At 33.9% G+C, this 16,679-nt stretch overlaps 1 protein-coding gene across 1 annotated transcript in view; it reads right to left on the reverse strand.

The window, feature by feature from the left end:
- The window catches only part of LOC143228600 (delta(14)-sterol reductase TM7SF2-like), a 49,622-nt gene extending 34,374 nt beyond the window's left edge, over positions 1–15,248 (reverse strand). Inside the window, exons 1-2 of the mRNA XM_076459825.1 lie at positions 15,075–15,248; positions 2,498–2,836 (exon numbers count right to left, since the gene is read on the reverse strand). Of these exons, the coding sequence (XP_076315940.1) occupies positions 2,498–2,836; positions 15,075–15,248 (513 nt within the window). The remainder of the gene's footprint in view (positions 1–2,497; positions 2,837–15,074) is intronic.
- Positions 15,249–16,679: the final 1,431 nt, after the last annotated feature.

Raw genomic sequence — 16,679 nt, forward strand, 5'->3', positions numbered from 1 at the left:
AGAAAATGGTTCTGAAGACTTCATGCCAGTCAAGACAAGCAAGATGAATACTGCTACTACAAGTCCCCTGATCATCTCACACCTCAACTCTCTACAAGTAGCTTACTGCCACCTTTTCTAGCATTGGATAACACAGTTAAGAAGTGTTAGCTTGAATATATAAAAATATCTTAGTTATAAAAGTGTTTTTTTAATGAACTAGAAAGCTGTTGTTGAAGCAAGAGGATATGAGAAGTTAATTGTATACTTTTGAGCAGTTGGATAAAACTTAATAAAGCACATAATTTTGAAATCCTAGTTTCAGTGTTGAATCCTTTATTTTAACTGTAAAGCCATGAGTTATGGTTTGTGTGCTCCATTTGCCCACTGCATTTTCACTTAAATAAATGTGTACCAGGTAGTATCAGTCAAAACACCAATGGCTAAGCCAAACCACCACTTGTCCTGTTTGCATTACACATTCAAAAGACTTTCTCTTTTCAAACTGATCTTAAAAGTCCAACCAGCCAATCTTCTCATCCTTAGTCGTTAACCTAAGCCTATCATTTAACCCTAGTAATCTAATTCAGATCTCATCTGCATAACTAAATGTCGAAAGTATCAATGTGAGAATTATGTTATGATCCTTTACTTTAAATGTCTTTACCAATCTCCTGTAACTATCAATCAGCTTCTCTGACCCACCCTTCCCTACAGCATTGGCTCCAATATCCACAACAAAGACTGTATCATTACTAACACTCTTTACTGTCTTGTCAGATTAGTTGTCCTCCAACCCTACCTCTGGACAGTATAAACTAATTTCTTCTCTCTTTCACAAGATATCCTATTCATGTATTGTATCAAAGAATAAACTATAACTGCAACACCAAGTTTTGCATTACTACCCCTATTTGTCTCATTTGTTTTTCTTCCCCCAATTCCTCAACTGCACAAGTTATGGCTGAAGTATATTATTTAATAGAACTTAGAAATGTAATTAAATGCACAACTTTTAGCCTTAATACAGTTTTAACTTGCTGAAAATCATGTTTAGCTAATGCATACCTTAAAAGTAAAAGCTTAAATTCATTTTTTTTTCTTTTATACATCTGTTGCCCATTTCCACTTTAAATTATTTCTCTTCTTGAATCTCTTTTACTCTTATTTTGGATACCCTCAAACCTCTCTAAACTACAAGCTTTACAAACAAACTGCATATCATACACTTTACTTTTAAAATTTTGCAGCATATATGTAGTTTAATAAATCTTATTCAATGTTACCCTCTTTATGCAAACTTTTCCCTTACACATGCCCCAAGTCTTCATTACAATATTCAAACATGTCTTTAATGTAAATCATCAAACATCACCTCTTAACTAATATTACCACAATATCCTTATGTGACTCCCTCTATACCCCTTTACCAATAGTTTGCTATCACTTCCAAGTTTGGCAGATGTCAGCACCACAGATGAGTGGCTTGTCTCATAAAAGGTATCAGACTTAAATCCTTGAAATACATTGAGAGGAAATTGACCCTAAACCAAAACTGCATCCCATCCTATAAGGTCCCAACAACAAAGAATCATGAATGTAACACCAGAGCTGAAGACAAAATACAGACTAAAGGGGAGGAGAGATGAGTATATGCAAAAAACTCCTCAAAATTTCAGTATAGAGCCTCAACTTATCATATATATATATATCATGTATATAAAGAAGGTACTGTAAGAGGATGGTCAAGGTAAGACATAAGTAAGAATATTGGGCATGGTTAAAACTTAACATTTAATTTGGGAACTGCCCCTCAAGTATATTAACAAGGAACATAACAAATGTTTTTGTAAAAACCAATAGTCCACACGTTTGTAAGAAAAACAAACTGATGAAAAGTCCTTGGGGGAAAAATAAAAATGGTTGGGAAGTTTGTTCATGCAATAATGAAGGATAAGAGATAAGGAGAAGGGATAAACATGACAAACCTAAGACACAAAATACGTAAAGACCGAATTCGGCCTAGGTGATTCATAGAAAAAGATGATGAAAGATCTCATCATTCTGTACAGGTTCAGGTCAACTCAGGAGGAACCTGGGCAATGTCTGGGGACAAAGACTGGCCCATATAATGTTCGATCTCCCAAGTTACAAAGGCCAAAAGATCCACTATCAGGTCATCTGTACCTGAGACTTGAGAAATAACATTGGTTGTTTATGTGATCCCCTGCACCCAAAAATTGTAATAAGTACTTCAGAAGTCATTGGACAAAAAAAGAGGTTTGCAAAATTCATTTGCAGAAATACAGAAACAAGAATGAACTGATAAACATGAACACGTGTATTGGTCAAATGAATGAAAAATTGAAAAGTAACCACTCTGTTTTGAAAAAGAATGCAATTAACAAATGAACTGCGGAACATGATGTCCCAATTTCACTAAATGTATGTACTGACATAAGTGATGCTCATTTCTAAAATTCCTGAAATAAACTTGGTACAAATGTTAAATACGTACTTCATGAGTCTGCTGTAAATTAAATTTTGGTAAAGTTTGTGCTGCTAGAGTTGAAACCTCTTCTGTGAGATTAATTTCTGGAATTTCTTCAGGCTTTTCCAAGTTTTTTGAAGGGCTTTTCAACTTCTGATCTCGTTTCTCATTGACCTTCTTAATGGGTGACACTTCTGCTTTTATTCTTCTTCTTGATCTAGACTTTGATCTACTGCTACTGCGACTGGTCCTCCTCTTACTTCTACTACGACTTGGACGTCCTTTGCTGCTGCTACGACCTTGTGTTTTTCGAGAAGTTCGTTTTCTTGCTGGTGATTGGCTGCCCTTGGTTGATATAACTGGTTTCTGGTTCCAAAATAATAAAAAATACAAATTTACATGATATCAGCAGTCAAAATATTACTTTAATCAAAGTTTAAACAATAACTTCAGAAGAGATACCATAATTTATAACACACAGTTAGAAAATGTTATCAACATATGTGTTAACTTGTACAATAGCGTTAAGGTTCTTTATTCATCATAAAAACATTAACATACACCAATAGTGTTGATCCATTTGATCAGTACTGTTTCTGTTAAGCTGTAAACAACAATGCAAACAGTATTTATAAGTTCTTTATTCATATCTTCATGAACTTTGACAATTTTTCAGTAAACATTCAAACTGCTGGTAAAAGATCAGATTTTTTATTAAAGTATTTCTAAACATTCACACCTATTCTAGATAAATCAGTATTTTTAATGAAATATTTTTAAAACAATTCGTGAACGTCTGAAGCACTTACCAAATTAATTTGAATACAAAGTGATTTTAATTTTAAAAATAAAAATACTTTTTGTATTTTAATGTTTTCATTTCCATAACTTTTAAACCCTTTTACTACATTAATATCAAGTTATTTTTAGTAGCAGTTTATATTTTCTCTGAAATGTCTCTACCATAAGACAAACTGTAGTGAAATCATTAATGTACTAAATAAAGTGAAAAATACCTTCTTTTTTCATATCTTTGAATGTATCATTTTGTTTGACTGCAGTCTTTTACCTTCATTGTTTTACCTATTAATCTTTTGAGACCTGTTTTTAAATTGTGGTTTTTATTGCTGTATTTTGCATCCACTGGAGCAGTAATCTTTCCATCATAACTCCTTTATGTTTCAGTGGGAATAATCAGTTACATAGATAGTACAAGTTATTTTCAATAAGCTTAACAAAATTAAATTAACTAGGTAATGTGATGCTTATTACTATAATACGAGATCTCTGTTCAGTAGGTCCAAAATAAATCCAAAGATCTCACTTCAGTAAAGACAACTGTCCAGCTGTATCAAGTAAATATGGACAGACTCATAGCACAGTTAATAAATCTATTTTTCATAAATTCAGTTATTCAGAGAATAAAGAATTACTTTGTGGCAAATGTCTTGATAAATCTCCTCTTATTCCATAGATGTCTCTTCTCACTCTGAGGATTACCTGAGTGACAGAGCTAGAATATAACTCTAGGTAGAATTATCAATAACATTTGAACAACAACAAACACTTGTGAGACTAATTATGAAAGGGTGTTACAAATGGACTCTTCAGTAAACATAACGTGTACCATATGTATTCCTTGTCAATTACCAGATATCATAATTAACTTCAATTTCATTTCTTTTTTCTTAGGGACTGTAGTCAGTTTTATCAGTATAATGTCATTTTACCTTTAAATTAGTTAATGCAATATTTTACAAGCAATAAGAAAGTAATTTAGCCATAAGGTAACATCAGATCTAGTTTTTAAACACTGTAAGTTTGTAAACTTGATATAGAGCCAAAGTATTAATATACAAAAACATTAAACTTACTTTTTAATATTATATAATGTAATTTTAATATATAATCTTTAGGTTTTAGCTCTATGAATAGTGTCATCCTTCATGTTAAAAACATTTAGCTTTTACAGAAAGTTAACAAAATGTAACCTGTTAAAAGGACATTCAAGTATTATCCAATTTCCTAATACGTATATTAAAATAGATACAAGTGTATCATACAAATATAAATGAAACTGAGTGACATACATAAAGAAATAAAATATTCACACAATGATGAACAAATTCTACGTTTACAATACATACTTAGGGTAATCCAAAGTATAAACTCTCACCTCATTTTAAGCCTTCCAGTATATCTTCATAAGCAGCTACAAATTTGTTTTACTAATAGCAGTGATCTGTTGCACAATTTCTTTAGCCTTATACAAAGTATTTTAGATCTGGGTCAACCTTACTCTTATTTGTCTGAGTTCCTCTTCTAACTGGGAATGGACTTCAAACATACCTCCAACTGGTTTTCTTTACGGTTATAGAAGGCTCTTGTTTTTTTGTCTGCTCCTGTTAACACCTGATGAATGTGTGGATTTGATTCAGTGTTAGTTGTTGGCAATTGCTGCAGGTGGTATGATAAAGAGCTGTATCCTCAGTAATTCCTAATGTGGATTATAGTACTGTTTTGATGATGATGGTCACATGGTAGCTGATATCAAGAGAATCTTATTCATCACTGATGACTTGATAGTCACCACTGATGAGCTCTTGGTTCCAGCCTGGCAAGACTTGACTGGTGCTTCCTTGATCCTCAGAAAGAACTTAACTCTGGAAAGGTCTGTTTTGGTTTTAAAATGTAACAGTCCTGTCAGAGGCATGTACATATTTCATACCAGTAATGTTTTACTATAAAGCATCCTCCAACAGAGCACATCATAAATAAGAACCAATGTTTCCTTCTCAGCTTAGCTGTCTCCTCCCTCACCTATATTGGTATTGCCCATGGTGTGACGATAGATGGCTAGAATCAGTTAGAAGGAAACACACTGGTAGCACTAACACTGCTATGGCAGGCTCTTCATTCACAAATCAAGATATGGTAGGTGGAGAAGCTGCCAGGTCCTAATTGACTTGAAAGCCAGCTCACTGATAGACTCATTGAGAATTCAATGTATAACCTAGCAATGCAGCTTCATCCATGAACTCACCCATTCCAAGAGTTAGGCTAACTCCAGATGTCTTGGGAATGGCCAAAGGATCCAAATCATCAATGATTAATGCTGCTGAATAAGAAGTCCTGAGAACAGTGATCTTCAGTTTTCTTTCATTTTGAGATGATTTACACTATGTTGGAGATTCAAGCACACTCAAGTAAAGTACAAATGACTAGTCAAAACACAAGATAATTTTAGAGGAGTTTACAATTTGTTCTTGAGTAGGAAAAAAAAATAGTATCGAACACATAAAGTAAAATGAACTCTAATTACTCTGAAATTGAGCCAGGTGGGAAACTTTAGAGTATTAAAGCACTTATCTTGGTTAAGTGACATTTCTAAAGACTTTACATGTGTTCACATCTATATGCATTATAGAATATATATCCCTAAATAACTGTAATTTTCTTGGTCACCCATGCTTGGTTGTGTCTCTGTTCTATCACTACTTACAGCTATTCTGATAATGACAACAACCAAAAGAACTAACTTTCCAATGCAAATGCATTCCTTCCATTGCTATCTGGTTGTTAAGTAAACCAAACCCAAATCAAGAAGGAAAGAAATGGGATGAAGACTACAAAACTGGTTTCCACACTCAAGGTTTACAAAAGTCATTCTGTATTTCTGATTTTTAGAATCCATTAATACATCATCTCTCCCATGAGACTTTCTTACAGGTATAAGTTTAGTACTATCTAGGGGTGACTACAAAGCTTCACTAAGAAAGCTGCCCCAGTAACACATTTATATTGTGAATTTTCTTACACTTCAAAAACACTTTTTAGTAAAAGAATGGTAAACAAATTTTGTGCTTACCAAAAATATTAATCTATATGCAGGGGCGTAGATTTTTTACACCCAATGGGGGGATGATTTTTGCAAACACTTATGTGGACTGGTCAATTTGCAAATTGGTAATCTCTGATTACATGAACCTGAAAGCTGTAAACATGCAGTCACAGAGTAATCTTGTTGCCACGATACTTGCATGTATACTTAGGCCTACTGACTGATACCTATGAAGTTACAAACTATAACTTAGATCGAAAAGCTTAGAAGCACGCCTATATTAAAGATGTACATTTCGGCTACTGAAAAATCCTACTAGGCCTAATTATGTAATTCGACTGGTAAGAAGACGAGAATCACAAGAACAAATACACAATTTGTAGGCCTGTGATGCAATAAAACAATTCAACAGACCAAATTGTAGGGGGGAATGATTGTATGCACCATACCCCCCACCTAAAATGATGGGGATGTATACCTTCCACCACTCCCAGAATCTACGCCCGTCTTTATGATTAAAAATATTTCATTATAATTAAACAAAACACTAGATGCACCAAGTTTAGACTTGTTATAATAATTCAAGCTTAAGTCTGTGAACTTCATTTACTACTGATATTTTCACTCACTTATGAATATTTGGATTCCATTAAATCAAATTATCTTACATTAATATTACCTAAAAATGTCAGGTGAATTAGTATCTTCTCAAAGACATAGTATGAGTTTCTTTGTCACTTTTTCCTTCCAGAAAAACTCAATACTTGCTGAATATTTCTATGTCAAAATTGGAATATTCTCTCACCTGTATTAATGAAAATAACAGGTGCACTGTACGTTCAAATAATATCTTACAAGTCAATAATGATATCACACTGTCCTAACAATAGTGTTATAAATGTTATTTATCCACCCATGCTATACAACAAGGTTTATACTTTGTATATTATAATGCATGTGCAAGACCACACACACATTTATTTATACAAGTATATAGCTAATCACATATCACCATTATATGTTGTCACATACAGTAGTAGTTTCAAACACCATTTCCAACTTGTGCTTTGGTAACCTTCTCTGGTTACACTACACAGGCTTCATCTTGGTAGTTACCATACAGTATTGTGCCATTCTCTAAAAATCATCAAACTCGACTTTTTATTTATGCCATCACAATATATATATAATCATAGGCAAATGTCAGTTAAACTAAGATTTTTTTCCTGTAAGAATTTTTATCAGCTAGAATTAATATTCATGCTGTTTAATACAGTGTACATCAATATAAACTCAGAGGAAACAGAAATTCCTCACAGTTTATTAACTATTAGATATATGCCATAAACACAACAGGCAAAATGTGTGACCTGCATGATCTTTGAGAATGCAAGCCATAACTGTGATAGGCCTGACATTTTTTTCACTAAGTTAACTGTTAAAATAAAACTTTATGTAGCTCTGACAAGGTCAACACAAGAACAAGATGTGCTTAAAAACTTGGCTCTGTGCGACTCCAGGCTTCTCTAGAATTCATAGTTGACCTACTAGGATAACTCCTGATTGCCTCATCTTTCAATGTCTTTACCTGCTGAGGAAATAGTTCATGTTGGTGGATGTTGCCTACTAACATCACCTCCAGTCTCAATCACATAGTCTAAGATGGCTTTAACTACAACCACATTTGGGTTATCAGTCTCTCGTTCAACTAGTTTCAGATGGCCTTGACTGGAGTGGAAATTGGCCTAGGAATTCTTTAGAGACCTCTCCTCTTGGTCTCAGACTTTCAAGACAAGAGAACAGCTCATTCTGCCATTCTGAATACATCTGATTCTGGCAGTTCTCCTTCTAATCTGTGAAGGTAAAGAAAAAGAACCCATAGACCTTCATTGCATCAATAAAATTCCTAAGTCCTACAGAGAGCTTCTCCTAAATCCAACAATAGTCCTCTTAAGTGACAAACACTTCATCTTGGTTAGAATAGCTTCTTGGAAAATACCCCATTTACATTAAAAAAGAAGCTTTTTCAAACTTAATAACACACATTTCGGAGTAAGTATGTGGTAAGGTGTAATATATCTTGTGGTTATGGCATGAACATTTTATCTTTCCTATTTATTTTGAGGCATTCTCAGATAAAATGTATTAACACAAATAGCAACATGATATGTTTATAGAATAACAAAAAGCTCCTCGAGGTATTTAGCACAAAGTAAATATTGTATTCTCTGACTAACTGGTTTTCTAAGAAATGAAGAAAGACTCGACACATGTATAATCACAATAAATAATCTTTATTATATTTAGAAATACAGTGTACATGTATTTACTTGCAACGATAGACAGTAATCTTTACTGGAGAGCTCTCACAATATATGTTATAGATGTCTTCCATTGAAACCTTATTCAAGATTGAATATTAGTTGGTAAGGTCAAACATACTCTGTGATTTGTTCTATTCATGAGGCTGGTCATTCTGATTTAAACATAAGGGAGGTATAACTTTAACATATAAACTTATTACCAAAGGAAAAAAATTGGTGTCTAATTTCACAAACTATTCACATTCTTACAGCTTTCTTTCACAAATAAATCAAAAGGTATTGTCTTAGATGAATGACACAGAACAATAGGCAGCTAAAGTATCAACAACTTAATGGTCTTTGTGACCAACATATTATGTGAAAATCAGGCACAAATCTTCATAAATGAAAAATTTTGAAAAATTCCTATTCTAAAATAAGAATGTAGAAAATGCACTGTGTGCCTATATACTGCACTTCTATAAGCAATTTTGCCATGTAAGTGTTCTTTTGTTCCATATTTCCACTGAAATATGATGAGTTTTTTCCTGTAGGTGGACTGGCACACAATTACTGTTTACAAGATCAGTAGTAAGTGCTCTTTTGTTCCATATTTCTACTGAAATATGATGAGTTTTTTCCTGTAGGTGGACTGGCACACAATTACTGTTTACAAGATCAGTATTTTTTTCTACTATACTTAATTTGAACAAGATTTAGAATTTATAGCAACTAGACACCATGTGTGCATATGGGCAACACTACTGAATAAATATTATGTAAATTACTACAATAAATTTGAAAATATTGTGACACCAGTACTTATAAAACATCTTAAACATGAGCGTATAAAAAAACAAGTCAGACTATATGTTTTATCTTATGCTACTCTCAACATTCACTGAATGACATTTATTTTCAAAGAGTCTAGGCAGTACAGTTACCAAACGATGATTTGGTGATTTAGACAGCAATTTAAAATAGAACATTTGCTTGTGCTAATTCTTCAAGTATGGTGAGACCTCAACACAATTCAAACATACTTAAAAGATACCATTCTAACATGTCACTTTATTATTACATGCACTATCAGAGAAAGATATAACTAACATAATTTGTATCAGTTATGCAATAATAAAAATCACAAAAATATTATCCATGCTAAGTTAAATGTTACAACACAGGCAAAACTAAATATAATTCTCTGGCAAAGGGTAAGCAAATAATTTAATGGATAAATATGCAATACATTTACAACATGCTTTTCCACACCTAATTCCAATTCCCATGGCCAGGTAGTTAAGGCACTCAACTCGTAATCTGAGGGTCATGGGTTCAAAATCCTCATCACATCAAACATGCTCGCCCTTTCAGCTGTGGGGGCATTATAATGTTATGGTCAATCCCACTATTTGTTGATAAAAGAGTAGCCCAAGAGTTAACAATGGGTGGTGATGACTAGCTGCCTCCCCTCTAGTCTTACACTGCTAAATTAGGGAGAGCTAGCATAGATAGCCCTCAAGTAGTTTTGCACGAAATTAAAAAAAAAAGCTTACTGAAAAAGAAATTTTATTTTATATCATACCCCAAGTTCTTATGAATAATAAATCATACATTAAAAGACTATAATAACAAGCTTTAACATCCATAGGGAAGAATCCTCATTTGTTAAGCAACCAAACAAAATTTGTTAATTTCAAATTTATTTTGATATAGCAAGTGCAAAATTTTGTCTTAACTTTGTGAGAAAGTAAATTAGCATTATATCTTCCTTCAGATACTGATTTCTGTTGATAGTCTTTAAATATTTCCATAACACATTTATTACATAATAAACACAACTTCTGTTAATAATATTTTATGCAATAATCTAGTCTAAGGGAAAACAACAGTTCACGATGTAACACGACATTCACGTGATACTGGACGTACAACATAATTATTGTTGACTGTCTTGAAATGTACAGTTATGTTGATTATTGTGGACATTGTGATACCAATTTGCAGTACATAAACATTTTACTGCCAAGTTAGACACAGAATTTGTGTTAGTAGTATTTTTCTTAGTATCACTGACCTATAAGATAGGTTGCTATGTTATATTCACAGAAACAAATCCTGATAACTTTTATTGAATACACACATAGTTTCATGAAAATTTTTTTCAGAAGGATTACTTAAAAATTTCCATTTTTTAACATTTGTAAATAAAATTTACTCAAGCCACCAAAATAAACAACATTTTTAACATTGTAAGACTACATTTTGATTGACACAGTATTCAAACTCTGGAACAGAATCGAAAAATAACTGCCCACATGAACACGTACAATGTATGCAAGATAAGTTGACTGGGTACTGAAAATTTTACAATAGAGCACACAAGAACATTATTATGTTAGCCTTCACCTTACATTTCTGTAAATTTCCAGTATGGTGAACATAAAATATGTAGTTAATTTTGATTTACCATCTGCTTTGAGTTTAAAGTCTGTTCTGTATGAGTACTATATCCATGTATATTAAAAAAAAAATCTTGTGTATATAATTCCTGTTATATTCACTAAAATGAATTTGTTGTTTTCACTCATTGCTGTATAGGGATTGTGAGGTGAAAGTACATGACCAATGGTGCAGCCAGGGGGAGGAGCATGCTGCTATTCATATTCTTCATTTGTACTTTTAATTTTCACCAGGAAATAATAAAATTTAAATATTACAAAAATAAATAGTAATTATATGTAAATATAAATGTTAATACTTGTCCCCCGCCTCAAAAATATAATTTACCTATCATGAAAATGTATTTCCAATAGGCACTTATCTTTTTTCAAAAGATTTTAACTATTTTCCTTCTGTGCTGCCCTCTATATGAAAATTTTTTCTTTATAGATGCCACAAGCCTTCCACTCCCACATGTTGGAATTACTATATTCCAGTATGTCTCCAATGTAAACCATCATACATAATTTCTTAACCAATAGCATGATATACTCACATGACACTCTTTACACTTGTCTACAGAACTATCACTTCAATATTTGGCAAAAAGGTGTCAGCACCAGAGAAAAGTGGTGGAGGAATGGTAGGTGGAAGTAAGTAACTATCAGAAAAACATTTAATATATTTTCTGTATTGGAAAATTATAATTTCTAATATGGTACTTCCCTCCTTTTCATGAGATTGGTTAGAATCCTACACTGAGAAAGAGGAGGGACAGTGCAGGGGAATGATATAAGTACCCCTTGAAAGCACCTGAAGAATACCCCATGAAAATGAAAGATTCAGATCCAATAACCAGAAGAGGGGAACCACATCATTTCTGAGACAGGTATACTCTTCCTCCATTTGTGGAATGTGCAGGATATAAGAGTAGAAAATGAATGAGCACATGCAAGTAGGAGAGAATATTGCAGAAAGGTAAACATAACCAGAGAAAGATATTGTCACTCAATCCCACAATGAGAAAGGTGGGTAAACAAGGATGCACCCTTGAGTGTAGAGTAGTGAGGATGCAGTGGACCATACCCTGTAAGTCAATAACATTCAAAATCTCCTCTCAAGGCACCAAAATCCATGTGAGAGTAAAATGAGGATCATACTGTCTTCACATCAAACTTAATAAATGGGGATTAACAACCATTCTTATTCCTTGGTATAACACAAGGATTATTTCTGAGCTATCAATCTGGGAACTTGATATCTAGTATCAAAAGGATATTTATCTCACACAATCAACTTCCTCAACTGTGGCACAGAATGGGACCATACAAATGGCGACAACATTCCTGTATGAAGAGAACAAGGAAGAGTCAAGGACAGAACCATGAAAATCCCACAGCCCATTACTGTGAACCACTACATAGAATGAGGAAATTGAGGAAGACAGACAACCCAAATTCATGTGAGGACTTTTGTTGATTGGTTCACTCTAATCCAAAACCCTCTCATGGGGTACCAACATCCACATGAATGTAGGATGAAAGCTCCCAATGTGAAAGGTAAGCGACATTCTGACTTCTCATATACTAATTACCTCCAACCAAAGGATATTACCTCACCTATACTCACAGAACACTACTTCCATACTCTGTAACTAAATGGTTATTGTATGGGACACATTAAGCAAGGTGGCTCCATAGTCAACCACCCCAGCAGATTGGAAATGGAAAGTGGTAAGGACTCCCATACCACAACTGAAAAAAGGAAGGTGATAATATGGTGAAGGGTCCAGAGGAATGTCACTACTGGGGACAGTGCAATAGGTGAACACAAAACCTTATCTTGGAAAGCAGACCAGATCAAATTATTCACTCTAGGCATGGCAGGAACAGGCAGCCCTCCCTTTCTGTTTAAAAACACTAACATGCAAAGAGCTTTTGTCTGTAGACCAATGACCCAAAGCTTCCTGATGTTTGACCCATGACTCCCATACCTGAAGGAATGCATCTGTGAAAAGATGTAGATATAGATGCATGCCCACTTATGTCTGTACTTTGTCCAGCCACCAATGTAGATTGTTTAGCAAGGAAAAGAAAGGGAAATTGGGATGAAAAGAGGATCCCAAGTGAGATTCATTGTTCAAGAAGCACCCACTGAAGGGATCTCATGTGGGCATGGCTAGAAAGGACTAGTGATGTCATGGAAGACCACATCTCCAAAAGCAATAGAACAATGGAAACAGTAAGTGACTGAGCTGAGAGGGTCTAGTGAACCAAAAGTTCCATTAAATGAAGTTGTAAAGGAGAAGGCAATACTCAACTAATATTAGTGTCAAAAACGACCTCAAAATTGACAAAATATTCAGTGAGTCTGAAGAAGGACTTCTCCAATTTGATCAACCAGCCCACCCAAGATGGCACAGAAAGTAGCTTTTGAGTATTATTGGCCAATTCCTGTTCAGAATGAGCCAGTTGTCCATGTAATAATAAAATCTTAACCCCAAAGCATGGAGATGATGTACAATAGCCCAGGCTATTTAAAAAAGCATGTACGTTATTGAGGTAAGTCTGAATGGGGAGGGGGAACAAAATTGGTAAACAACTTTGAGATGGACAAACTGAAGATGAGGATAAAACTGAGGTGATATCAGTATATGTAAGTAAGCATTGAAGATATCCATTTTTATAATCCATAACCCTGGAGAAAATGAGAACTTAAAACTTATGGATTGAATAAAAGCAAATTATGTCGAAAATTAACTATTACATGAGGAAAACAAAGTCAAACATGAATCACTAAGAACACATAAGAGCATGTCCAAACTCAAATGCTGCCAAATAAAATGCGACAGCTCAGAAGAGTGTAGAGGGAGTCATGTGAGCATGTCTTGTTCCTATTGATAAGGATATGATGTTTTGCATGATAGACACGTTAGAATATTGCAATTTCAATAGCAGGGGGATGTGGAAGGCTTGTGGCATGCATAAAGAAAAATTTGCATATTGGGAGCAGCACTGAACTGGAATAGTTAATCTTGTAATGGGAGGCAAGTACTGTATCTTAACTCCTGGACACACCACTGTACATGACTGTATATTTACCAGAGACTGAATTAAAACGACCAGTCCTCCAGATTTTCAGATGGTTTAGAGTCTGTGCTCCAAAGAACATGGAATTCTTCCTATACCTTTCTCAAATTAAACATAAGTAATAGTATTACCAGCATATCAGTTCAAAAATATTACAGGTTCATATACTTTAAATTGGTATTTCCTATGTTTTAAATCAAAACAATACCTGCTAAGGGCTAACAGCTTGTCAGAATGTTGTTGTTTTGAATTAAGTATAAAGCTACATAATGGGCTATCTGTACTCTGCCCACTACAGGTATCAAAACCTGGTTTTTAGCATTGCAAATCCACAGATATACCTTTGTGTGAGAGGGGAGCTTATCAGAATGAGAATATATGTGTGCATGCAGATAAAACATAAGACCAAGATTGATATGTTCAGAGCATAACAGGAAGTTCTTCAAGATATTTATCAGAAAATAATACTGTATTCTCTGACTAACTTATTTTCGAAGAAATATGGACTTATGAACAATTACTGACTAAATTATGAAGACCAATGTATATCAGTGACTTAAGTGTGAACTTCATGGATTTGACATACAAATAACAAGAATTACATAATTATACTACACTGTACTAGTAGTAATATTCACTTATGAGGATTTGTTTCAACTAGTAAGTGACAATCTAAACTAGCAATTTGTCTTTACTACTTGTTGAAATTGAGTCCTGGTATACAAATAAAGACGGAAATGTTTAACTTTTTTGTTTTTTTCTTGAGATGCTAAATAATAAACTAATGGTCTTCTACTAATTAACTCTTTAAGTTCCTTTATAGACGTGACATGGTATACCACACATAAAAATACCAATATTAAGCTTTGAACACTGAAAACTTTCTACACAAAACTTACAACATAACCTTTCTAAGTTCAAGTACTTACTTTTACATTAATTGGCTCAACTGAGCTGACTGATCCATCTTCAAACTGGACATCATAGAAACTTCCAGTTTTTCCCAAGACTGTAGCATTATAGAACAAGCTGCTGCCAGACCACTTAGCAATCACCTTGTCACCAACACCAAAGGTATCTTGTTTGGACCGAGTTTTGGGCATCTTCTGGATAGTTCAAACACATTTGTAAATAATAGTGTTAATTTTTATATATGTTTATGCTTGAGATAAAGAAGCCCAGTATCAGATATAAACATATATGCAGCTGTTGGTCTTGACTAACAGACAAGATGGGTTACACAGTCCCTAAGTGATGCTACAGACAAAGACAATTTCAACCCAACAAAGCTTAATAACAGTTTTAAATGAAATATTTATAGATTTTGAGAGGAACTACTGAAGGCATGGAAAAATATATGTAAAAAAAAGAAGAACTGACAATATGTTTATCAAGCAAATTAGCAAGAGTCATTATGAAAGGATATAAAAGTGTGAACTTCAGATCATAATTTCAAAATACTTACAACCAGTGTTCCCTCTAAGCTGCACAACAACTAATCAAATGCTGCACACATCCTCAGTAATGGTGAAGAGCCTTAACATGTTGACAGCCTTAATGACCTTGGCAGTCAATAAGCCTAAAGCCCAAATAACCAGCTGGTACCATTAAAACGTAGCCAAATGATTCAATAGGGTCGATGCTTTTAAAATACCCCCCAAGAAAAAAATAAACAAACTGGTAGTTCACCTCCACACATTACCTTGATACTGTTTTTGTTTTTTGTTTTTGAATTTTGCCAAAAGCTACACAAGAGCTATCTGCTCTAGCCATCCCTAATTTAGTAGTGTAAGACTAGAGGGCAGACAGCTAGTCATCACCACCCACTGCCAACTTTTGGGCTACTCTTTTACCAATGAATAGTGGGCCTGACCGTCACATTATAATAACCCCACAGTGGAAAGGGAGAGTATGTTTGGTACGATGGGGATTCAAACCTGCGACCCTCAGATAATGAGTCGAATGCCTTAACCCACCTGGCCATGCTGGCCACATAGATACTGAAACACATGAAAAACATCATTCTGCACATGGAATGAAAAAAAGAAAAGGAATACTGCTTACTATTACCTACATATGGAACTAGGCTATTAGTGAAATTTGCTAGTCAGTTAATAGCTGGGTTCATTAATCATTTACATTCATCTGATCATTCTCACAAGACTTAGATAGTTTGAATAATCAAAAATAGTAATTAATGGAAGCAATAATGTTAATTAGTGGAATTATTTTTCAATAATTATGATACTAAACAACTAAGGTGAACAATAGTTATTTTCATGACATCAAAATCATAATTTATTTTAATTGACACAAACCAACTTACTTCATTATATCAATTTATTATCCAACTCTATCTAGAACCTACAATTACTATTAATATTTTCCCCATGTTACAATAATAATTGTGGCTATTCCGCTCATTTTCTTACAGCTTGTAATGTTAACTAATATAACTTTTACCACACATTTAAACTGTGATCTTGTCCTTATTCACTGTGCTTAAAATTGGATGCTTTTTTGGTCACTTTTTT

Source organism: Tachypleus tridentatus, chromosome 10 (genome assembly GCF_004210375.1).
Source record: "Tachypleus tridentatus isolate NWPU-2018 chromosome 10, ASM421037v1, whole genome shotgun sequence".
Classification (NCBI taxonomy): Eukaryota; Metazoa; Arthropoda; class Merostomata; order Xiphosura; family Limulidae; genus Tachypleus; species Tachypleus tridentatus.